Source organism: Myotis nattereri, assembly GCF_964212035.1.
Source record: "Myotis nattereri genome assembly, chromosome: 9".
Classification (NCBI taxonomy): domain Eukaryota; kingdom Metazoa; phylum Chordata; class Mammalia; order Chiroptera; family Vespertilionidae; genus Myotis; species Myotis nattereri.
The window spans coordinates 21,876,001-21,903,009 of NC_138084.1; the positions used below are offsets into that span (position 1 = coordinate 21,876,001).

Sequence of the window (27,009 nt, forward strand, 5' to 3'; positions counted from 1 at the left end):
AGAATTTAGGCGCTGGCAGCAGGTGCTGTACAAAGAAGCAGTTGGCAGTGTGTTCCTTCTGTCTGACTAATTCCAGTCAAAACAATCTTCTTCCCAGTTGCAGGGGAGACTTTTGAGTGTGATGGCAACTTGAAGTTAGGAGGTGGAGTAAGAGTGTTACTTTAAATGCTGAGTCCTGCGGTGGATGGATTAGTAGAATATGGTTTATCATTGTTGAGAGACTGCGGGCGATTCCCCTCTTGAATCCAGCCACAATTGGCTAGCTGGGGAATACACAATCAAAGAGCTATAAGTCAAATCTGCTTACGTGGTGGGGTTGCTGTATCCCTAAAATTTTATTTTCACATACAGGGGTCATGTAACATTTTCTTCTTTTGAGAAGTAATGCTCTTCCATTATAGAATACTTACCCAATATATTAGTTCTACCCTTTTGTTATTGCCTGATCACACTTGAAAATTTTTATCTTTTAGATTATAATTTAATTTTTGTATTTTAAGAAGTCATTTGCCACCCAACAAATAGCTAGTATTAGTACCAACTTACACTTTTTAGTATTAGAAAATAATTTTGATTGTTATTGAAGCAACATCATTTATTGGGTTTAAAGCAGAAAGTCATGTTCCCATAATCCTATACAAATAAATACTTGTACTTACAAACTTAGTGTGATTACTCAGAGAGAGTGAGCATGTAAGTTAGGAGATAAAGTGTTAAATTTGAATAGAATTCCTACAGGTGATACAAATACCTATTAATTTGAGAATCAAGTCTAAGTGAGAAAAGGTAGAAGGTGCACAATACCTTTAACCTATGTAGTCTGATAAACACAGATGCAGTGTCTCCCCAATCATTCCCCTCCTGTCCTTTCGCACAACTATCACTAAAGTCTCAACTCATAACCTTTTATTCTTAGGAGATTATGTGGGCTCCCAACTGTTCTCCTTGCCTTTGATATTTCCATTCTGCAATCCATTATGTCTACCCTTTGCCATATCAACCTACTAGTATTTGCTGTAATCCAGTCCCTCCTGCTTAAAAGGGTTCACTGGCTCCCTACCAAGGTCTAACTCCTTAGCCTTACACTGGACACCTTCTACACTTTGGCCAAGTTTATTTTTTGAGCCTATCAAAAAATCCTAAGATAAGTTGATTATACATACTTGCCTTTACTTGAATATCTTTATATTCTTTATTATTCCTGTCAATCTGTCTTTATCCTTTAAGGTCCGGTCCAGATGTTACTTTTTTCAAGACACTCCACTTTTTGTTGCTCCAGTAGAAATGACCCCTACCATTCTTTGAATACTAGAGCACTATTTATTCATCCATATGGAGTTTAACATGAAATTGTGTGTGTGTGTGTGTGTGTGTGTGTATGTGTATTATTGCCTCTACTGTTGTGAGTTTCTTTAGGGCAGGAAAAATACAGGTGAAGCAAAAGTAATTTTACATTTGTGAGTACATGAAACACAGAGTTTATTCATGCATTATTATTGATTAATTATTGTATTATTTTCCATATGAACAACTGTAAACCTTTTATCCTACCCTGTATTTTATAATATCATGCATCACACAGTCTGGGGCCCTGCCTATCAGAACCGGTGCTCAACAGCTATCAGTTGAATTGAATCAAGTGGGATTGAGCACTACTGTTTCAAAAGAGCCCTTCTCAATTGGAACATGATGTTCCAGGATAACTTATTTTGGGTAAGTGTGTTGAGGAAGGTTAACCTTCAGAATCTGTTAAAAACGCATACTTGTTCTCATGGTACAGGTGGATTCCAGTATTGTCCTTCATGCCTCGGTTTCCATTGGAAAGTGGGGTTCCTCAGGTAGTGAAGAGAGCAGCAGATGTCAGATGGTGCCATCGACCCCGTGGCCTGCAGCCAGTGTGTGGCTGATCATGAAGGTACCTGAGAGTGTCTGTTGTCCCTGTGCTGGCTGGCTTACCATGTGCTCACCTGGTCCCCATGCACACAAGCATGCAAGTGAAAGTGTGCTCAATTGCTGGCCTTAATAAATGCTCTTTCTCTGCGCTTGGGTTGTCTATTACAGAGGAACGCTGTAGACCCCCCTCTGAGCATTCAGCCCACTTTTAGATGCGCTGATTTGCTCATACTCCAGAGTCTATCTACACCCAGCATAGAGCTTATGTATAGTCCATAGACTTGCCATTTTCCTGAGATTTGTCTGAATGTCATTTGCTTCCACTCTCAGTCTTCACTATTGTGCTTTATGGAGTCGGGTGGATTAGGGCCATATAATGACAGCATGTGGTCTTTGTAAGGACAGTTTTAGAAGAAATCCCTGAGTACAAAATGTGAACAATGCCTAACAGATTTATACCTGTGTGTTAGCACTAATTTTTTACTTTATTATTTTACTTTTGGATCTGATTTAAATTGAGGGCGTATAATCATCCTCCCCTTTTATCTTACTATTAAAATATGTTTTGTAATTGCTACCAAATATTTATGTCTGGAAAGAGATGGCACAGCCCATATCTACCCTTCCTGTGTCTCTCTCCGTCCCTCACTATAGATTAATTTTGCTTCCTCTTAGTACTTCTGTGGGTGCAGAGTCATCCAGGGAAGTTTGCTGCTACTTAGTTTGGGGTGGGGAGAGGAGCTCAAAACTATTTTCTTAGTGAAATCTTAGATTGCCTTTAATTATTATTTTCAGTTTCCCTGAGAGTTTAAAACAAACATATAGAATAATTATGGCATAAAGGTACTAAGAAATAGTATTCATTTTACATAACAAGGCAGAATGAGGTTAGATGAGATATTTCTTAAATCTGTTTCCAACTTGGAGACTTGAAGTAGTAGCCCTTTTAAAGTTGTATTTTGTATCTGATTTGATAATAATATCTGCCATTTTATTAAACATCTGCTATATGTTAGGCATTATATACACACTTATCTCATTCAATCTTATACAAACTGCAGATTTTCATTATGTAGCTGAAAAAAACTGAGTCTAGTAAGGGTAGAAGAAGGATTCTTGGTCTCTCTGGATTCAAAACATATCTTTTCACTGTAATATAGGACACTGCTCTATATTTGACCAATTTATGAGCTTGAGGGAAGTGTTTTAGTTTTAGCACTGCACTGAACACCTGCGTCACCAACTGGACCCGTAGATATGGAAGATTCTTTCCTAGATCTTCTATTTTGTAATTCTCTGGTATCTGTTTCTAGAAGTTTATGATATTCAAAATATATATGTGGAGAGAGTTACTTAGCTGCTCTGAGCCACCATTTCCTCATCCATAAAATGAAGTTAGTCATATGAGAAGGCATGTTTGAGGTTCAAGCATGGTGTCTGGTAGATAGAAAGTGCTTAATAAATTGCGATTCTTTTTCTTATCCCCAGCCGTTTCCTTTCTGTAACATTATCAAGTGAGGATTCAATTCAGTGCTTATATTATAACCAAATTAAAAATAAATATTTTCTTAAGTCATCATATATTCCTTCCCCACACCACAAAACATTGAGAAATAAGTTACATGCAAAAAAGAAAATAATTTTGAAAATGTTTTTAGATTGAATATTCTTTCTTTCTCTTTCTTTCTTTCTTTCTTTCTTTCTTTCTTTCTTTCTTTCTTTCTTTCTTTCTTCCTTCCTTCCTTCCTTCCTTCCTTCCTTCCTTCCTTCCTTCCTTTCTTTCTTAAAATATATTTGTATTGATTTCAGAGAGGAAGGGAGAGGGAGAGAAAGAAATCAAAGATGAGAGAGAATCACTGATCAGCTGCCTCCTGCAACCCCCCCCCCCCCCCCACTGGGAATAAAGCCTGTAACCCAGGCATATGTCCTTGACCGGAATGGGAGCCAGGATCCTTCAGTCTGCAGGCTGACACTCTATCCACTGAGCCAAACCAGCTAGAGCTTTTTTAAAAAGTAAAATTTTTTACCTGTAAAAATAGAGAATTTTGTATGCCACAACTTCTCAAATGTGTAAATGAATTCCTCAGTTGTTGTCACTTATTTAAAATGTTGTGTTGATTCACTAGGAAAATTGTTACATGGACATTCAAACAATATTCCCATCAATTTCCTTATTAGAGAATTTCAACACTTAAAACAAATGCAGCTCACGAGTCATCTTAAAATGTTTAACCCGTGGTATTTCGACCCAGAGCAAGGCTTTACGTTGTGTGAAGGTTAAGGATTTGTTTCCATCTTCAGTTCACTGCACTTCTTTTTTTCTGTTCATGCATATTTCAAGGAAGTTCTGTAGTTATAACTACAAGAAGTGACATGTGATGGACCCCCAATTGCTGCACTGTGAAATATGCACAGAAAGGAAGGACAAATGAAGATATCAAGACCTGTTTTATTTTGCGCTGAACTATAAAACGCCACCCTTGTCGGACAGGGAAGCTCACTGATTCTGAGCACGGCTCACTGACTGCTAAGTTGTGGGTAGTGTTTCACTTTCAGCAACTGTTAATATCCGGGGTTATCCAGGCATAATGACCTCACTATTTGTGACACATTGTTGAATTTTCTGGTTCTTTTAACTTATTTAGACCTGTCTCCCCTCTCTATTCATTGGCAGACTGGAATGATCTTGAGCCGAGCCATAACTCAGGGCTGCCTAGCTATTGGTCATCCAATCAGAGTGAAGGCCACTGAGGGAACATCACTGGAAGGATATAAATTAATCCTCCAGAAAAGGTAATACCCGTACATTACTTAGCTCAAAACAATAAATGTTCGTTTCAAAATTTCTGAACAGTCAAATCATACTGCTTAGATAGATGTTCATTAGGTGTTTAAATTTATGTTCACAACATGATTATTAATTTTTCTAATCTGAAATAAGCTTGAAAACATATCCCACCTAGTTTGGTAGTGATTCTTAGATATTTTAAACAGCAAAATGTTGGCCTTCAGCATGTACCTATTCTGTAGACAAGCTGTGCTTTATCTATAATTATTGAACTCATTTCTTTATCTCTATTTTGATTGATAATTAAAAATTTAATGTTCTATGTGTACTCCTAACCTTTTCTCCATCTTCTAAATATAAAATATTGAACTGTGAAAGAAACATTAAGGAGACAAGATATTGATGGCTTGTAAAGCACTGAAAGTGCCCTTTCTGTTTTTTTGTTTTGTTTTGTTTTGTTCTTTTTTATGATGTGAGATTAAAAAAAAAAATAAAATAAAAAATAAAATTTAAAAATTTAGGAAGAAACTTGATTTATACTTAGCAGTTTGGAAATATTGTTTCTTGCTCATTTATCTTCTAATTTCACCTGTGTTGACACAAATAAACCCTGTTGTGTACTTCAGGACTTAGAAAGCTATTACCCAGCTACTCCTAGATGGATAGGCAATAGGTTTGTGCTTAGGGCTGAAACCAGAACTAGGGCATTTAAACACCAGAAAAACTAGCCCAGCTTCTGTACAGAAGGGACATTTTCTCCAATATGTGAAACAGATTGTTCAACAGGTATTAGAATATCAGATCATGATTAGGAATGTGATCTACAGAGTCAGATTCACATGTGTAAATTCTGGCTGTACCTGGTACTCTAACAAAAATTAATTTCTGAGCCCAACACTATTCTAATTTCTTTATATTATATCATCACATTTAATCCCCACAACAACTGGAGAAGGTATATATTGTTATAATTATCTTTACAGTTGAGGAAATTGAATCATAGAGAAGTCAATCATTTACTCAAGGTCGAGCCTACTAAGTGGCTGGGCAGGAATGCAAACCTAAGCAGTCAGGCTCTACAACTTACTCTTAGCCACAGCACTACAATGTCTGTACGTCAAAGTCTAGTCAGACAATTGCCAATTAGTGTCAAGCACAGTAGCAGATATTTCAGTGGATTAGTAGGGTACATTCATTGAAAAACATAGGAAAAGGGAGTGGGAGGCATTAGCTTGGCAGCATGCAAACTAGCTAGTGCTGGTAGTATCCTAAACACACAGTTCCCAAGGAAGGATAAACAAACCTAAATCAAGTCCCAGGTTGATGTGATGCTGTATGTGGAATGGGTAACAAGATTTCTGCAGCAGAATCAGTACTATAAACTAGAGACATATCAAGGATCAACCTATGATGATAATGACAAGGCCAAACCATGGGACATGGAGCCACAGAGGCTTTAGCTCTATTTGTTATAACAAATAGAAAAATCAGTCAATTGTAACTGACCCAGAAATTATAGATTTTAGAATTAACATACAGGAAATTAAAACAATTGTTATAACTGTATTCCATATATTTAGGAAGCTAGGGAAAAGATTAAACATATTAAGTAGAGATGTGGAAGATATACAAGACTTAAATCCAATTTCTAGAGATGAAAATGGAAATTTATAAAATGAAAAATACATGACTGATGGCAGATTAGGTATTGTGGAAGAAAATATTAATGAACTTGAAGAGAAAACAATAGAAACTATTCACAATGAAAGACACAAAGAAAATTGGAAAAGAATGAAAAAAGTATCAGTGATATGTGAGAAACTTTATATTGTATGTCAATTATTCCTCAATAGTTGTATTTAAAAAGAGCAAAACAAAACAAAACTGAGAAAATAAAACAAACAAAAAGTCAACTCAATGGGTAAAGAGTGACTGTGGTTACCTTGCAGTGGTTCTCAACCTTCCTAATGCCGCGACCCTTTAATACAGTTCCTCATGTTGTGGTGACCCCCAACCATAAAATTATTTTCGTTGCTACTTCATAACTGTAATTTTGCTACTGTTATGAATCATAATGTAAATATCTGATATGCAGGATGTATTTTCATTGTTCACGATCCACAGGTTGAGAACCGCTGCAGGGAAACGGTGAAGAATGACCACTCTCCATGGGAGAGTTATCAGTTGTCTAGTTGAAATGGCAGGTGTTTGGAAAGGTTTTACATATCACTTGATGAACATGCTTTTCATGCCCAGGAATGAAAACTAAATACTAAACTGAATACTAAATACTAAATTTAGTATTAGCTAACTGAATACTAAAACTAGTGTTGGTGTGGTCTCAGCCCACTGAAGTTCTTCACATGCTACTCGGGCCAGGATTGTCTTAGAACTGGGTGGGACTGAAGCCTCAAACTGGATGTCCTTGTTGCCTATGGAGAATAGAGCGTGGGCAAGGAAAGAGATGATTAAAAAAATTAAAAATGTAGTTTTATTTGAAAATCTCTATTGACAAGAAAGGATGTGGTTTACTTTAGAAAGGAAGGAAAGAAGAGAGAGGGGGCGAGAAGGAGAAATGGGCAGCAGAAAGGGTGGATCCCTATGCAAATGAGGATCATTTGCCTTTGTATTAATGCAACTCGCCTTTTTTTGAAAAACAAAATCTACTGTAAGATGGAGACAAAATAGCAGAAGATTTGGAAAACTAGAGGTTCTCATTAACTGTGAAGCTACATTTTGTTCTTTAAAAAGCAACAAGGATCCAGACTTACCTCACTCTGGATTTATGCCTTCAAATATGTTTATCTATTCCTCAGCATCTGAAGTGCCTGTATGACATTTATTTTTAACATAACCATAGTTCATTATAAACAATAATAAGTATCCTCATGTCTCCAGCAGCTGCTGGACACAAATTTTCTTTTCTTCTCCGAAGTAGTATAATGTAATTTTCACAAAAGCTATGAATCAAGACATAGCTTTTATATGCTAAAAATAATAGAACTAGCACTTAAAGTAGCAACCTGACAACTCACAAAGAATATTGTAAACAGATCATGCCTCATTAGTTCAGTTATGTCTCATTTGGTGTCACTCATCTTATTCTTATTCAATATATCAACTGCTTGCACATATTTGTCTTTTTAGTATTTTTCTGTGATGTGCATCTGACCATGAGTGGATGAAAGGCAGAACAATGATGTCGTTACCGAGTAATCTAAAAATGATAAAAATGATAAACTTCAAAGTCAAAGATATGTTTCCTCCAAAAGTTTTTTTGGTCATCTTATAAACAAATCAAAGAACTAAAGTTCTTCTTCAGGCCACCATTAAATCTTAATTTTGCTTAATTTTTAAAGAATGTGGGTATGTAGAATCTGGCCTTTAGTATTAAATTCATAAACTCATTAAAGCAACACACACACACACACACACACACACACACACATTCATACATAGAGATTAAATTAAATAAAATATTGGGGAACCATGGATTTTGTCTGGCCTGCACATTATTATATTTTTTGAATTAGTGGTAAGCCTATAGACAAATGGAGATTTCACACAAAAATACACATTTCTGTTTTTTTTCTTTAAAAAAAAGAGAAGAATGGGGTGCAATGGACTTTCATTCTCTCATGGCACCAGTCATGCAGGAACAGATTCCCCATTTATTTATTTTTATTTATTTATTTATTTAATATATTTTATTGATTTTTTACAGAGAGGAAGGGAGAGAGGTAGAGAGTCAGAAACATCGATGAGAGAGAAACATCAATCAGCTGCCTCCTGCACATCTCCCACTGGGGATGTGCCCGCAACCCAGGTACATGCCCCTGACCGGAATCGAACCTGGGACCCGTCAGTCCGCAGGCCAACGCTCTATCCACTGAGCCAAATCGGTTTCGGCCAGATTCCCCATTTAGATAGAACATATATGCTCCGGTTTGCTATATTCTCCACCATTCCCAATTGCCACCCTCACACTAGCTTTAGACTGCTTTATTGGTTTCCATTACCTGTCTGGTAATCTTTACTGTTTTCCTTATTTCAATGTTAATCTTTTAGTTATACTTTTTTTTGCCAACTTCTCTCTTCCCCTCCCCCATTTAGGTCTTGCTAAAAGTAGAGTGATAATTGGCCAACATTAATTCAGACTAGGTTAAACAAATACTTCTTTAAGGACACCATTGAACACAATGAACAAGTGTGTCTGTAATGCTAGAGCAGAGAGAGAAAGACAAGTAAGCAGACAGCACATCACCAGGTATTCAGAGAGACTGAAATCATCTCATTAGTCAAGTCTTAAGGTTTGAGAGTTAGATTAAAGCAGAGTGGTAGACTCTATCAAGTACCCAATGTAGGAAGGACTGTTTGCCATGCAGTGGACTTCAAAGTAATATTCAAACATGTAGATAATGCCATCAGAAATGTCAGCATCAGGTAGAAAATTGCCCACATTAATTTCACAATATGTGCATTGATGGATGAAACTTCTTTCTACTCTTACCATGTTAAGAATCATGGAGTAGAAATCCCTTTTCCCCAGTCTCTATGGATCCTACTTTTGGACCAGGTAGCATTGGAAGACACCAGAGCCATTTGAAGCTGGTTGGGAACGTGAATTTGGAATTGTGAAACATGGTGATCATCCTTCTTATAGTCCACTGAGAAACGATGAGTATTAGCCTGTGAAATTTCCCCCAAACTGAACTGTGCTCATGGAATGCCTTCTTGCTTATACCTTCTGACAAGTGGAATATTTCAAAGGAATGTTTTCTAAAGTATTAATTAATATTATTATAGTCATAAATTTTAGTTCTGGACCCTAAGACATCTTTTAAAAGCTTATTTTTTCCTTTATTAATTATAAAATACAAAGATCTCTAGAAAGATTAACCTCTCCCAACACATCTCACCCCACCCAATGCTGAAATTGAGCAACCATTACATTTGTCTCAAGCCTGAGAATGGGATTTTTAGCTTAGGTATCAGGTAAGCCTTGAACAATGTTCCATAAACAAATGTTTACCTAAGTATAGAATTCTTCATATTTCCTCACATCTCTGCTTCCCTCTCCTCCATTCTAATTTCACTCTTCTAATAGTGTCATGTTTCTCTCTTTTGTTTTTTACCCAAAACTGACATCTGAGAATTAACCTTATCTATTCTCTTTAACCTCCACCCCAGTTAATCAATCACCAAATCAGTTCTTCTTTTATAATATTTTATGTATGCAGTTCTTTCTTCCTCACCTACTCTCATCATTCTAGTTCAGTGTTTCTCAAAGTCTGGTCCATAATCTATACACATACACATTCCCAGAGTTCCTTTTTTTTTTTTTTTTTTAAAGTATATTTTATTGATTTCAGAGAGGAAAGGAGAGTTAGAGAGAGAGATAGAAACATCAATGATGAGAGAGAATCAATGATCGGCTGCCTCCTGCACACCCCACACTGGGGATCAAGCCCGCAACCTGGGCATGTGCCCTTGACTGGAATCGAACCTGGGACCCTTTAGTCCGCAGGCTGACGCTCTATCCACTGAGCCAAACCACGTAGGGCTCCCAGAGTTCTTATACAGCAGTTGATCACTTGCAACACCTATTAGTGTGAATTTCTGGGGGTCCAGACCTTCCGAATCAAAATCTGAGACATACCCATGCGTTCTTCACATTTTCGTATGTAAATTGGATGTGGGTGAAAGTCACATATGCACTGGGACAGTTTGGGACTGCTGCCTCCCATGTTCTGCCCAGATCAGAGAGCCCCTCGCTTTGAAACAGAACATTACCTGCCACCACCTATTCTCAGCCTAATGTTCCTGTCAAAACTCAGAGGCAGTAGGAAAAGTCTTGTTTAACATCCCATTACACCTAATTTAATTCATTTGTTCTACTTTTGCAAGGTTTCTAAATATTAATGAATACCTGATTAGTTAATTTAAGTATGACTAACTTCATCACATTTTAGTTTTTCTTTCTTAGATGTAGCTCAGAAAATTTCATGTTTCTTAATAAAATTTTTTGGTCATCTCAGAAACAGGTTCCTAAGGTTTCTAATTTTCCATGGTATCTTTTTTCCATCTCATTTTCTTAATCATTATACTTAATTAAGCCCCTTTCTATCTCACCGAGGATATTTTTTTTTGGGGGGGGGGGCAGAGATTTCTATGATATTCTTAGCAATTCTAGTTATTCTCTAAAATCCTTAATCACTATTGCCATTGGTAATACACACACAGACAACACTCCCTATCCCCCCCCACCCCCCTGACTCCACAGCACTGTGTGTACCAAAGGAACTGGTGGTCTTAGAGAAGGCTTTAGCTCCTGAGGTGGCAGTGACGATGGTATGGTAGAATCAAATCCGTGGTAGAGTGTGGGCAGTCCTCTTGCCAGGTGATATGGAAAATGATGTTTTTTATTTGAAACCTAGAGAACGTTTCAATGAGGAGAAAAGTTGTCAATCTCTAATTACATTTTCATCATAGACATAAAGAAAATGATTCTCAGAAGTGGGTGTTTGGAGCTGATGGCTGCATTTATTCTAAGGTAAGGACTTCGTAAGCCACAGCTTTCCTTCCTAAGTTTTTCCATTCCAGGTTTGTATAAAATGCACTCTCTATTGTTGAGAGCAAGAAACGCTTCGTGTGCACGAGAGATTTTACTCTGTGCCTAGAAGTTTATAATTTAATTTAATTTAATACTTTCTCCTGAGGTTTTATTTGACTTTAAAACACTAGTTTTCCAAAGCCCAAAATAATTTTCTATAATTTGTTGCTGTGAAACCAGCCAGCATGTCAGGTCCTCAGTTTTCTTTCTTTTATCTTAATTTAATTCTTTATTTTATTGAGGTATAATTTGTATATAACAGTGTATACGTTGTGCAGTATATTGATTTGTTACAGGTATGTATTGCCATATGATTACCCCTATAGCCTTAACTAACACCTCAATCACGTCACATAATTACCACTTCTTTTTGAGGTAAGGTTAAGATCTACTCTCTCAACAAGTTTGAAGTTATAATACAGTATTATTGGCCATAAACACTATGCTGTGCATTAGATCTCCAGAGCTTATTTATCTACTCGTTGCAAGTTTGTATCCTTAAACAACATCACCCAATTCCTCACCCTCCTGGTAACCCCCAGTCTTCTCTCTGTTTCTATGGGTTTGGCGTTTTGAGATTCCACACTTAAGTGATGTCATACAGTATTTGTTTTTCTCTGTCTGACTTATCTCACTTAGCATAATACCCTTAAGTGCCATCCATGTTGTCAAAAATGGCAAGCCTTTTCCCTCATAGCTGCATCATGCATTATTTTGTGTTTTAAACATATTATTTTGAAGAAAATTTTGATTCTAAAAATTTCAATGTCACATTCCCAAACACAATCGCTGATGTTTTAAATTAAAGTTATTTTAGATTCACAGAGCAAAACTATTTTCATGAGTCATTTCGTTCTTATAGAGGTTTAGAAATTGTAATTAGATCTAAATTTAGTCATATCCACAACTATATCCATCTAGTTAAGGCTAAAATGGAGGATAATTTGATAATTATTTGCAGCTGGTTCATAAATGGAGCTCATTTCATTCATTTAAAAAAAAAAAAGAATTACTGCTTCAGGACATTAATAACTAATCTTGGCTCTACTACTTAGCTGTGTAACCTTAGGCAAGTCATTTAACCTTTCTGAACTTCACATTGTCTACAAAATAGAGATATTCATGCCAGCATTTTGAGTATTTGGCACAGATTCTGGCCTATCAATAGATTCTGGCATATTGATTCTAGCTAATCAATAATTTGTAGCTACTTATGATAATAATGAGCAAATTTAAACACACTAGTGCACTTTGTTACTGTTTTTACTTGGATAATTTTTTTCTTTTATTTGTTTACTTTTAATGTTGACCATCCCTCTATTAATTTGTGAAATGATAAAGTTAAATTACTTCATTTATGAAAACTACCAGTTTCAGCTAAATTAAGTATTTAAACTTAAACATGGAACCATAAAATATCTAGAAGAAAGCATGGATTAAAGTATCTAACCCACAGTAGCAGTAAGTGGATATCTTTATGAACATGCAAACAAAGATAGAATCCATAAAGGAAAAGACTAATGGCTTTGAGTATATAAAAATATTTTAAAACGTCTATATCTAAAATAGCATAAGCAAAAGTAAGTAGAGAAATATGGCAAATAGGGAAAATCTTTGCAATATAAATGTGAGAAAATTGAATAATACTTAATGTATAATAAGCCTGTTATAACAATAGAAAAGGATAAACACTTTTTTAGAAAAATAAGCAAAGGACATTAAAAGGAAATACATGCCCTAACCAGTTTGGCTCAGTGGATAGAGCGTTGGCCTGTGGACTCAAGGGTCCCAGGTTCAATTCCGGTAAAGGGCATGTACCTTGGTTGCGGGCACATACCCACTAGGGAGCATGCAGGAGGCAGCTGATCGATTTTTCTCTCTCATCGATGTTTCTAACTCTCTATCCCTCTCCCTTCCTCTCTGTAAAAAATCAATAAAATATATTTTAAAAAATAAAAAATAAATAAAATAAAATAAAAGGAAATACATGACAGAAGAAAACTCAAAATAGCCAAACCAAATAGAAAAGTTCAGCCTCGGCAAGAACATACAGTAGGATGAAAACAGTCTATTCAACGAATGGTGTTGGGAAATTGGACAGATATGTGCAAAAAAATGAAACTAGACCACTTACTTATACCATATACAAGAATAAACTCAAAATGGATTAAAGATTTAAAGTTAAGACTTGAAACCTTAAAGCTCCTAGAAGAAAACATAGGCAGTAAAATCTTTGGCATTTCTCTTAGCAATATTTTTTTGGACAAATATCCATGGGTAAGGCAAACAAAGAAAAAAATTAACAAATAGGACTACATCAAACTAAAAAGTTTTTGCAGAGCAAAGGGAACCACCAACAAAAACAGAATGACAACCTACTGAATGGGACCAGCTATTTGCCAATGACACATACAATAAGGGATTAATATCCAAAATTTATAAAGATCTCTTATAACTCAACACCATAAAAACAAACAATCAAATTTAAAAGTGGGCAGAGGTCCTTAATAGACATTTCTTTAAAGAGAAATATGACCAACAGACATATGAAAAGATGCTCAACATCACTAAACATCAGAGAGATGCAGATGATTTCTTCATCACATAATTGGATCATACAGTTTATAGCCTTTTCAGGTTGGCCCTTTTTAAAATATATTTTTATTCATTTCAGAGAGGAAGAAAGAGGGAGAGAGAGATAAAAAAAACATCAGTGATGAGAGAGAATCATTGATCCGCTGCTTCTTGCAGGCCCCCACTGGGGATCGAACCCACAACCCGGGGAATGTGCCCTTGACTGGAACCGAACCCAGGAACCTTTAGTCTGCAGGCCAATGCTCTATCCAGTGAGCCAAATCAACTAGGGCCAGGCTGGCTTTTTTTTTTTTTTTTAAATTAGTATTATGCATTTAAGGTTTTGGAGTCCCTTACAATTTTAACATGCACATCTATTTTTACATTTTCTCACTAAGTTTAGTTATTCAATATCACTTTCCTCAGAAGAATATAAGGACTTTAGTGCCTTTAATTATTCACTGAACACCTTCTCTTATTTTTTGTTAGAATTGTAGTTACACACCTTAATAAAGAGGAGTTTATGTCATATTTGAGTCTGTGTAACTAGACCTTATGTCCTGGATGACACTGAGCAAGTAGCTTAATCTCCCTGTGTCGTTTTTTGTTTTTTGTTTTTTTTTTTGTCTTTACGATGAAAATAATAATTCTTATTTCAAAGAGCTGTTGTAAAGATTAAAATGTAAATATATTATCATGTGGGAAATTGCTTTGATGCTACAGTAGTCTCCAAATATGCTCCTAGATAGACTATCTTAGAGCTCATGGAACAAAAAGGTACATTGACCAAATTAAAATGCTCAAATGGATTCAAAATACAAAACAAAATGTATGGGGAAAGAAATGAGCTAGGTCAGTGGTTGGCAAACTCATCAGTCAACAGAGCCAAATATCAACAGTACAACGATTGAAATTTCTTTTGAGAGTCAAATTTTTTAAACTTAAACTATATAGGTAGGTACATTGTTATTAATTAATTAGGGTACTCCTAAGCTGGCCTTTGCTAAAAACGTCCTCAATCTAATTGAGGTACGTTCGCTGAGGTCAACCCCTTCCAACTCTCCCATTTGCACTCGTCTTGTATACTTGTTTCAGATGAGTGTGGATGGGAGAGTTGGAAGGGGTCGGCCTCAGCGAACGCGCTTCAAAACAATGTACCTCCCCCGCGCTGTGTATCCTGTGCCCGCTGCACCGCGTCTCCTGTCGCCCAACCAACCGACACCCCCCACTTGTTCTAATGCCACTTCCTCAAAATAGACTCACGCAGGCCAAAAACTGACTTCTGAGCATGGGCCACGAAGTTTCAGTCGCACTGTATGTGCGTGCCTGCACGTGGTATTTTGTGGAAGAGCCACACTCAAAAGGCCAAAGAGCCACGTGTGGTTCGAGAGCCGCAGTTTGCCGACCACTGGACTAGGTTAACACACTTAAGGTGCAAGTGGGTTGTAGGGCCACGTTACTTGAATCTCTGTGTTGCATTACTCTTCCCTGCTAATGATGTGGTTACAAGGACCAGAGTTGAAATTTGAGCAAGGGGGCGTAATGGAGAAAAGGTGCCTGAGGCGGTGACACACACTGGCTCTGTGAGAGAGCTGCTTGGCAAGTACACTTGGCTAATAACTGTGCTCCCCAGTTAGCTTGATGGGCAGCTATGGACTTTATCTAGTGGAGGATCCAACATGAGTCAGCAGTGGGTGGCCAATTACAGATCTCATGATGTTTGTGAGTCTCATGTGCTTCATTTATGGTTAGTGTAACATACATATTTGTTGCTCTGTTATTTAGTAAATCATGACTATTAAATGGCTATTTTTCCTTCTACCCCTTTCTATCTATGTTCATATGCATTTGCTCTACTTAATCTCTGTCTGACACTTCTCAGGTTACTAATTTGCTTATGTTTAATGCAGCTAATGAATTTCATCCCTCCCATTTGTTTTCTTGTCTTCTAGAGCAGAATTGAATATTCCCAAACAATATAGTAACTACATATTACATATATGCAATGTCTTTTACAATAATACCTTTTATGTGGAAATAACTCAATAAATGCTAGCTATTATTATTAATATATAACATGGCTTTAATATTTTAATCTTATCTAAGGGTGAAGATTAGCAATCAAGTTAAACTTGTTCAAAGTAAACAACAAATTAGACATTGTAATGTGAAAATTATTTGGCTTGATTTTGATCTGAAATTGATAATGAAATGCAAAGTTTTTTAGCTACACCTTTTTACTATTAATCTAATCTATGAGCCCATCATTCTAGTTGGATAGATTTTTGGCTGTTGCTTAAAAGGCTGCTGTTACATTTTTCCTCTTTTCCTACAGGCTTATCCTCAGTTTGTTCTGACTTACCTAGAGGACCTAAAGGCACAAATGGATGTGACCCAGACAGAGTATCACATTCACCATGGCACCTGGACCACAGCTCATCAGGAGCATGGCAGCAGCTTAGCAGGAGAGGTCAGTGCAGTGAGCCAGAGGCAAGACAGAAATAGATCTCTAAAATGTACTTTGAAAAGAGAACAATATGTGCCTTGTTTTCAGGAGGCAAACAAGAATTCACATCTTAATGTTACGTATTGTTTATAATTATGCACATAATACATATCTTGGTATGTACATTAGTATTTGTATAAACATCTGTATACTTATATAAACATTATTTTATTGAAAAATGGTGACACACTAGCTTTTTTTGATGACTCCTTTCTTTTGTTCTGGCCACATAGAAATGATTCATTTGCACGATGAAGAAGACTGAAGAAGAACCATGAAAAGTGTAATGTTAAATTTTCAGGAAATGTATAGTTTAGATGTTTCCACTCAGTGAAAAAGAGCTACTTATTCCTATATTTTATTTATTAGGTTCTGCAAGAAAGTGCCAGCATTCCTGGTTTGGAGCAACTGTCGGAGCCTTCAGACACCCATTTGATGCCAGAAGGTTCTCTTGGGGAGACAAGGCAGCTGACAGTGGCACTGGTGAGAAGACTGGAGGAGAAACATCCCAAGGCTTCTGCTCAGAGGTAGGGCATGACAGCACGGAGCTTTATTGCTCAATGACATTCCCTGTTTTCCTTCAGTTTCATGTAAGATTGATTTCTTTTTTTTTTTTTAAGATTGATTTCTTAATGATTATTGTAATATCTCTAAAGCCCTTTGGCTTTCTAGCACAGTATTTTATAGGTCACATTTGATCAAGAGAGGTAACATTTATGTGTATTTCATTAAGGATCAATGTATGGTATTGTTTATAAGCGTACTTGGGAAGGATTGCTGTCCTGAGATCGCACTAAAGTAGCCTGAAATAACATAATTCGGGAAGACATAAGAGTATAAACAATTGTAAAACTACCAAGAGGTCTTTAAGATATTACATTTAGACCTAAGGATGAGTGCACAATAGATGGTCTTAAGTAGTGATAATTTAACTGATTGACGTAAGTTCTGTTCCTAGAATAAAATGAACATCAGTGATTTTGCTAACCAATTGAAAATTATCCTTGGTTGGAAAATGGAAACTGTTTCTCTAATCCTTTTTATTTGATTAGAAAATTAAAGTCTATTTTTATTTTGGGGGGGTTTGTTATAAATTGCAAAATTACTTTATAAACTTCAATTTTAATATATAATTATTTGAAATTGACTATTGATTGAAGTATTTACCATACTCATTAAAGTTTAGGAGAATTCCTAAGTTTAAGTATATTAACTATAGGTAGATATATCAGTTGCGTGAAAAAAAATAGCAACTTTTGTTTTCTTAAAAAAATTTTTTTAGACAGCTTTATTGATATAGTTGGCATATAACATTGTGTAAGTTTGTGTGCAACATGACAACTTTTTATTTCAGTTAAAAACTTTCTTACAGCCTGAATTTACATATTCCTGCCACAGAATTTGACAAAATAAAAGTTTTCCCCCTGATAAAAAAGTGACTCTTCAATTTATTGTCTCTTTAATTTGTTATTTAAACTTCAGATCCTTTGGTTTTATTGATTTTAGTAAGATGGGGCACAGCTAAACAAAACAACAAACTTAGTACCTCCCGTATTATATACTGGTATAGGGGTTTCCTGGAGCTGGATGAAAGCTTAAGTTCCAGGTCTTTCCCTGCTCCTGGCTTTTTAATCCTATACAGGTTCTCAACTCACTGATGCTTCACAACAGGACCAAAGGCTACAGTTAGACAGCTAGACCACTCTCTGCCCAGGTTACTGGATATAAGTCTCTTGGGATCCATGCTTGAAGTTTTCATGTAAAACAGTAACTCAGGAAATACTGGGGCATTGGGGAACTCAAATTATGTTTCCTGAGGCCACTGTTAACCTATCCTTCCAGACTCATTCGGCAGCCACTGCTTTTTGAAAGAAGGCTGGGGCTTGTCATTATCCTACCTCTACTCAAGGAGGGACAGGTTCCTTCTGCTCTCAGATTTCTGAAACCTAGTTGGTGTTTTTGTGTTTGTCTCCTGCTGGCCCTGGCCCTGGACCTGATAGGTCGGCATTGGGGGACCCCAGTGACAATCCACCTTCTTTTCTGTGACTCCCTCCTTTCCCAACCTGGAAATATTTTTTCTGGGCACTGAGGGCATTGAGTAGTTTAGGGGTTTGTCTCCTGTGTTTTCTTGTTGTGTTTCCGTGAAGCAATATAGGATGACGATGGAACATTGAGAGAAACGCTTATAGTATTAGAAAATGTGAGGCCACTCCCCCAACAAAGCAGTTAATGTCAGTTAACATACCACAATACCTGTTTGAGTTGTTAGAATTAAATGTTATGTCTTTAAAATTCCAGAAATGTATAAGCATACAGTAATAGTTGTGAAAATGTTCTGAAAATAAGTAGAGGTACAAAAGAGTTTTTAATGGGGGTTGCATTTAAATTTGTGATTTCTAGACAGTATGAATTGACTGGTAAATATGTTTGGGATTTATCAGAAATTTCCCAGGGCCCCCTCTTCTGGCCTTCTTTATTTTCCCTAAAGCCACAGGGATTTATCTGCATTCTCCTGTCCTCCTCCACAATTTACCACAGTAGATGCAATTTCAGTTTCTCTTTTTCTCTTCCTTAACAAATTTATTTTGAGTAAAGCATAAGTACTTAAAGCAAATACTTTCTCCCCACTTTGGAAAGAATTGTTGCACAAAATTAGAACCCGGTACTGAATTTGGCATATTGATGACTTTGAACCTTAGGTTGTCTTGTTAGGTTTATACACTTCCCAAACATAAGGGAAATCAGTGCATCGTATTGTCACTGCCTCAATTTCACATTTTCTTGCTTTTTATCAATTTTACAAAATAAAGAATAAAATTGCTGCCAAAATTAAGGAATAATGTGAAATTATATGAGTTGTGGAAATTTGAAAAATAATTAGAATTTTAGAACAGGGAAAACATTAATGAGCAAATAATTTTAATAAAGAATATATAATTGAAAAGAATAAAAAATACAAAGATATAAATGTATGTACTTCCTTAGATATAGCCAAGGAAGGAGACAACCACAAGTGGCCCAATTTGGGGAAGACAGAAAGTCTGGTAGTAGTAGCAGGTATATGTGACAATGAAGGATAACATTCAATTATTAATATACTGGAGGCCTAGTGCACGAATTCATGCACAGATGGGGTCACTTGGCCTGGCCGGAGATCAAGGCCTATCAGGGGGCCGGCTGGCAGGGGGAGGGACTGCGGGAGGTTGGACAGCGAGCCGGAGGGGCTGGCCAATTGTGAGGAGAGTCTGCGGGAGGTTGGCCAGCTGCCCCCCCCCTCCAATTGGGGTCAATGGGGGGCTGGCCAGCCCTGGGGAGGTTGGCTGTCGGAGCGCACTGACCACCAGGGGGCAGCTCCTATATTGAGTATCTGCCCCCTGGTGGTCAGTGCGTGTTATAGTGACTGGTCGACTGGTCGTTCCAGTTGTTCTGGTTGTTCAGTCATAATGGTCGCTTAGACTTTTATATATATAGACTAGAGGCCCGGTGCACGAAAATTTGTGCACTCAAGGGGGGAGGGGGACCCTCAGCCCAGTCTGTGCCCTCTTGCAGTCTGCGACCCCTCAGGGGATGACCACCTGCTGGCTTAGGTGCGCTCCCCGGGGGATTGGGCCTAAGATGGCAATCAGACATTCCTCTGGCACCTGGCAGCCCTCGGGGGATGTCCACTTGCCAGTGAGGAACAGGCCTAAATTGCAGTCAGACATCCTTAGCGCTGCTGAGGAGGCAGGAGAGGCTCCCACCACCACCGCTGTACTGGCAGCCATCAGCCTGGCTTGTGGCTGAGCAGAGCTCCTCCCATGTGAGAGTGCCCTGACCACCAGAGGGCAGCTCCTGTATTGAGCGTCTGTCCCCTGGTGGTCAGTGTGTGTCATAGTAACCAGTCATTCCCAGTCTTTCTGCTGTTAGGGTCAGTTTGTATATTACCCTTTTATTATGTAGAATAGAGGCCTGGTGCACAGGTGGGGGTCGGCTGGTTTGCCCTGAAGGGTGCCCCGGATCAGGGTGGGGGTCCCGCTTGGGTGCCTGGCCAGCCTGGATGAGGGGCTGATGGCTGTTTGCAGCTGGTCACACCCCCTTCAGGGTGGGGGTCCCCACTGGGGTGCTTGGCCAGTCTGGGTGAGAGGCTGAGGGCCGTTTTCAGGCTGGCGGGTGACTGAAGCTCCCAACCGCTCCTTTTTTTTTTTTTTTTATTCTGGGATTTATTTACCTTCTATGGCTGTCACTGGAACTGAGAGCCGGCTTTAGCTCTGAGGATCGGCTCCAGCTCTGAGACCTCGGCTGCTGAAAGCAGGTATCTGGCTTTGTTTGGCTTCTATAATTGAAACACTGTTGCAGCTCCAGCTCTGAGGCCCGGCTAGCTGAAAGCAGGTTTCTGGAGTTTGTTTAGCTTCTATAATTGCAACATTGTTTCTTAGAGTGCAGCTCAGAGGCCGGCAGCGGCAAGTGGGGAACCTTGGCTTCCTCCATCACTGGAGCGAGCAAGCCTCCTAATCGCTTCAGCTGCCTGGCTGCCGGCCGCCATCTTGGTTGGCAGTTAATTTGCATATCGCCCTGATTAGCCAATGGGAAGTGTGTCGGAGGTATGGTTAATTACCATGTTTGTCTATTATTAGATAGGATACTGACTTTCCTTGAGGGCTTTATGTACATTACTTCCCAATAACCTATGAGGTATGTAATACTTTAACCTCTGTTTTACTGATGAGGAAATTTGGCACAGAGAGGTTAAGTAAGCTGGCTAAGGCCTTCCAGCTAGTAATCCAAGGCAGGCTCCTCTGAACCCAAAGTCTTATGGCTTCTCCTTGGTATTTTTCTGCCTGACCATTCATGTTTTTGTCTTAGCGATTATTCAAATTTTCAGGTTTTCTAACAGGGCCTATTATTTTTGATTGGATATCTTGGAAAGGGACCTTTAAGTAAGGTGGAACAGTTTAGAAAGGGATTAATAAAAAATATGTCAATATATGCAGCTTTCAGCAAAGACCAGAAGAAGTAGAAAACATAGAGAGAGACTGTGAATGCCTGATTTCTTGTTGAATCCACATATAGATTTACTGGTTTATACAGGCTTACAAATGAAGGGTTTAGATATTTTTTAGCATTATTTGCAATTTTCTTTTCTTTTTATTATTATAATTATTGAATTTATTGGGGTGACATTGGTTGACACAACCTTACAGGTTTCAACTCAACAGAACATCCTCTGCACACTGCATTGTGTGTCCATCACCCAAAGAAAAGTTTCTTTCCATCCCCATTTATCCCCCTTTTTGCCCACCTTCACCGACCCCTACTCCCCTTTTTCTATGGGCATCACCACACTGTTGTGTATATATGTTATATAACTTGTCATGATTAACCAGGATATTTCACACCTTGAATGGTGGTTCAGGTCAGCTTTGTATATACTGAATTTGGTGACAGGTAACTAATAGCTATCATTTATTGAATACTTATACCATGTGCCAACTGCCATCCTTAATAGTTACTTATAATAACATGATAGATAGATTTACTTATTGCTATAAGATGATGGTAGAAATAACCTTATAATCCATGAAGAAAGCAACTGAGGTTCAGAGTGGTTTTGTAATGTGCTCATTTATACAGCCGGTTAATGGGGAAGATGGGATTCGCACCCACACCCATTTAGATGTATAGCCCATACTCTTATCCACAATTTAAGTCCTCGTTCCTAGCAGTTTTTACTCTATTGATTTCATAACAGAATGTTATCATACTGAGAAGCCATATTAAGTCATTACTAAAATTTTATGTGTATTACCTCATAAAAGATTTTATTAGGCTACTGCCATTTTTATTTGAGCATTATTTTGAATTATATTCTTAAAAAACTATATCATCACAATCCAAACTGTCATCTAGTCAGAATCATTTCATTTAATTTATATTTCAAACACTTGTGGAAAGCAATCTGATTGTCGATCCGTTTTTGTTTTTTTTTGTTTTTTGGTAATGTGGAAAACTTTTTTTCTATTGAAGAAAAAGGAAAAAAAAATTTTGTTGTGTAAGGTCCTAAATGTAAGGTTCTGATTAGTTCTTAATGGGTTATATTTTTTGTTTGCTTTAGCCACACTTAGAATGTTTTTGATTCCTATATCAGTGAGTTGTAGAAATGAGGTTCTCTTCTTACTTGGATAAATGTGTGTGTATATTTAATTCTAAGTTTGGTCCAAAATAAAATAAGTATCATATGCTGGCATCTTTAAGTATCTGGAATGTGTTTGTTTACATTGGTTTATCCAATGGAGCCCTTTACCCTTATTTACATTGAATAGGGGGTGGGGAAGGCCTGGGACAGCTGACAAAGCACACTGACCCAGCTTGTCACCCAGTGACCTGTGAGAAGGAAATAATGAACTGTGAGTAGCTGTCATCTTAACTGTTTCTGACAGTCTGCCTTGGGCACATCTGTGTTAGTTGCATTGGAAAGGCCTTTGTTCTTCTCCCACTAGAGACTCTGGGAGCGCTGAGGGGGTTGCTAGCTACTGTACTCCTAGCCGGCCCTTCCTTCCCAGGGAAGCAAGCAGCTGCCACGGATCACACCGACATTTCTCTTCTTGACTCAACTTGGCATGCACTTCACTTTTTCAAAAGAGTCCATGTATAAAAAGATCTTCGATCTTTCATTTAAAATATAATTTAATGTCTCATGAGTTTTGATACTTATAGAAACGCAAATTATGAAATATGTTTAGTAGTATCCTAATTGTCTGTAGATAAAGATAAGGATAAATAGGAAGCTAACCAGATGGGCAGGAGACTTGAAGAAACTATATCAAAATATTGAGAGTTGTTACTGAGTTAAGTTTGTATTTATCGTTTATTTTCTAGATTTTAATAATTGAATATTACATTTTCAATAGAATAAAAATCAACATATGTTAAGCAAAACATTTTTAATGTAGATGCTTGATACATACTTTATTAGTAGAAATATTTGGGCTGAAATAGGCAAGAATATGCTGTATTTTGGTTCACATTTTCCACTGCTATTTTAAAAATAAACCTCTATTTAATAATTTAAACTTTAAAATATTGCAATATTTACATTTTAAAGTCAATCTAGTCCATAAAATTATTATAATCATTAGGAGATGTAATTTGCTAAGAAACAGGTGTTTCTGTTCCCTGTTTTCCTGAAACATCACTACTATTTCAAGCATAACAAAAACAGAACATTCTAAATAATGTGTATCATACCGTAAGAGCACTGTTTAAATTAAAATAAAAGCTTCATTTATAAAATACAATTCCTGAATCAGTTTTAAAGCCTGATTTACATTTTTACAATTGCTATAAAATTAGTCTTTCTACTATAAATAAGTCTGGGTGCAATCTGCGTGGAACAAACACTGAGCATTTGGCACTCACTTTATTACATGTCCCCTTCCGAGAGAATATAAATCTAAACTATACTGCATTGGTCAATTTTCATACAGGTTTCCCCTGATAGAATAGAAGAAATGGAGCTTGAAAGAAGTGACATGCTTTTTTTGCATTCAACGTTTTTCTCTCTCAGTAACAGGTTTGAGATGCACTAGCTAACAGAACTATTAGTCTCCTGCTTTTCAAAGAAAGGTAAATTAATAGTAATGAGAAGTTCTTTAAGCAGACAAATGATGCTCATGTTTCTATAATTATCAATTATAGAGAAACACACTAAAAGCTGAAAAAGCCATATTCTGGTTTTCTTCAGAATTCAATAGCATATGACTTATTACTCTATTAAATGATTTATGTAGCTTTGCATATAGTTGGTAATCACCTTATTTGATTAGAACATTCTTTTCATTTTGGTCATTAAATATCAACACAATTTTTGCAGAGATGGTGAATACACAGGTCAGTTTTGATAACAGTCAGACTCTGTGTTTTTAAGAAAAGTGAACTGTTTAAATTGCCACACTCTAATTCTTATTTCTAGGACTCTTACCAATAAACTTAAAGGTTAATATACTAATTGCTTTTGATATTCACTACATTCAATTATACTTTCTAGGGTTAGAATCTCATGTTAGATTATATTACTATTCCTAGCTATTAAAATGCTCATTTTGAAGCATTAGCCTTTAGCTCTTTCATGCTATATATCAGAATGTGCTATTAGATTTTAGGACATTAAATTGTTGTGTGTTCCAGAGATGCAGAGCTATATTTATAATTCTTTTTATAAATGAGAAGAGTCAAATAACTTGACATTGCTGTCTATTTGTATTTTGGCATATTTTTAAATTAATTCCCATTTGTTTACTGTGAATTAAAATAAAGTGAACAAATAATATAATTGCACCTGGTTCTTTGAAACAAAGTCAAAACCATGTATTCCAAAGGATTAGGTTTATATCCATAAATGTGCATTAATTCAGAAATTATGGAAGGCTTTCAAATAAGGATTTTATGATAAATCTTTGTTCTCACTTACTGCCATGAGGTACCCAAACCTTGAATTATGTTGCTTCATTTCCAATTTTTAAAATGTACTATTTACTTTTTCTATTTTATTCAATATTGTCTGTAAACCTATGCAAGGTTTGAATGGGAAAATCTGCTTCTACATTCTCTCACTTGTAGGCCCTAAACTAGAATGTCTATCTGGTATTATACTACCTGGGTAAAAAAAAAAAAAAAAAAAATTCTAACCTTGGCAAAGCCCTCTTTTCTCTTTGTGTTTTAGTTGCCAATTCTGAGATGAGGTATAATTCCTCAGGTGGTGGTTATGAGAATTAAATGAGATAATACATTAAATTAAGCTGCAATAACATAATATAGTAGGTAAGAGCATAGATTTGGGAGCCAAATTCTCTGGATCCAAATTCTTCCAAGCTGTGTTACCTTGGTTTACTTACTTAACCTCTACTTCTGTTTTTTCACTTGTAAATTGGGCATAATACAACACCAACCTTATAGGATCACTGAGGATTAAGAGAATCAATGTATATAATTCAATTAAAATAATAGGTACATTTATATAGTGTATATCTAATCTAATAATAGACAAACAGGGTAACTGACCGTACTTTCGCTACACCTCCCATTGGCTAATCAGCAAGATATGCAAATTAACTGCCAACAAGATGGCGGTTAATTTGCATACGTAGGCGCCAAGTGGAGCAGCGAAGGTGCTGAAGGCAGCTCCAGCCAGAGTGAAGGCCTGGGTGCCGGATGCCAGAGGAAAACCCGTGCCAGCAGCCAGGGGACAGGAAGGCCTATTGCACGAATCTTTTCATGCAACAGGCCTCTAGTCTATACTAATAAAAGGGTAATATGCTAATTAGAGTGGACATCTTTCAGACGTCCTTCTGGACAAAGCTGCAGCAGCTGCCGGAGGCTCAGGCAAGCTACAGGTGGCAGCTGCGGTGGCTGCAAGGACCAAGGCTCAGGCAGCCATAGCGGCTGGCAGCGGCAGAGGCAGAGGTGTGATGTGGGTGGCGCCTTCCCCTGATCGGCTGGTTGCCTCCCTCGGAGGACATCCCCTGAGGGCTCCTGGACTGTGAGACGGGGCAGGCCGGGCTGAAGGACAGCTCCCCCCCCAGTGCATGAATTTTTGTGCACCGGGCCTCTAGTTTGCATATACAAATGAGTAAGTGCCCACACTCTATCACCTTGTTTTACTCCCTTCATAGCACTTAGCACTGTTTAAAGCCATCTTGTTTACTCGTTATGACTTATTGTCTATCTTTACCCTTGAAAATTTAAGCTGCATGAGGACAGGGGCTATTCCATCTCACTCAAAGACTAGAACATTGCTCTACACAGATATGACAAGCTCAAGAAAACATTATTGACTGAATTAATGATTAAAACTAACATCAGAAGCATAAATCCCTCCTAATCCTTTAAATGTAATACCGCCACATGATAATGCCTCTGAACAAGAAGTTTTAATTATTTCTCAGTCCTTATCTGTATTTCTAAATGAAACCCTTAACATTTTCCTTGATTAGCTATATCAATTTGGCACTTATGACATGCACCAGAATGTGCAACTTCCTTTAAGGTCTTTTACATACTATAAATGCCTCGAGCAAAGCATGATTGAGATATTTTCTCCTGTATGTATACAATGCCTTGATGTTTTACCACATTAACCCCAGAGGAGTTGCAATTTTTTGATGCTATTGACCTAGCTTTTCTAGCTCACAGCTGTTTCCTGATATAGTGCCTGACCTCCTGGATAAAACAGGGTTAGAAATGCTTTCTCACTTGCTCCATGTTTTTATTTTTCTTCTGAAGTATGGCTAACTCATAAAGTCAATTTTGAGACTATCTTATATTTTAACATAAAAACCTCTCAGTTCTAGGCCTTAAAGGGCTAAACCCTTCATTATTGCTCATTTCACAAATAACAGCAATCTATTGGTACAAAGCTCTTTTTGTCTTTCAGTAGAAAATATATGGACTTTTTATTGCTATCAGTTAAAGTCATGTTTGAAATTAGTAGCACATATAAATTCAGCAAATGTATGAGTTCCTTCTGCATGTCAGTTTCACATATTCTCTTTCTTATATTTTCTCATAAAAAATCTTTAAGTTAACTATCATTTTCGCAATTTTTTTTTCTTACGAGGAAAATGAGAATTTACCTGATATTCTAGGGTCAACCTGTAACTG

General features: G+C 37.2%; 1 protein-coding gene across 1 annotated transcript in view; it reads left to right on the forward strand.

Annotated features, from left to right (window-relative positions):
• Positions 1 to 27,009, forward strand: part of DCDC1 (doublecortin domain containing 1) — a gene marked incomplete at its 3' end in the record, with an annotated part of 316,122 nt that overhangs the window by 176,722 nt on the left and 112,391 nt on the right. Inside the window, 5 exon segments of the mRNA XM_081100231.1 lie at positions 1,781 to 1,915; positions 4,568 to 4,686; positions 11,174 to 11,234; positions 16,204 to 16,338; positions 16,744 to 16,901. Of these exon segments, the coding sequence (XP_080956357.1) occupies positions 1,781 to 1,915; positions 4,568 to 4,686; positions 11,174 to 11,234; positions 16,204 to 16,338; positions 16,744 to 16,901 (608 nt within the window).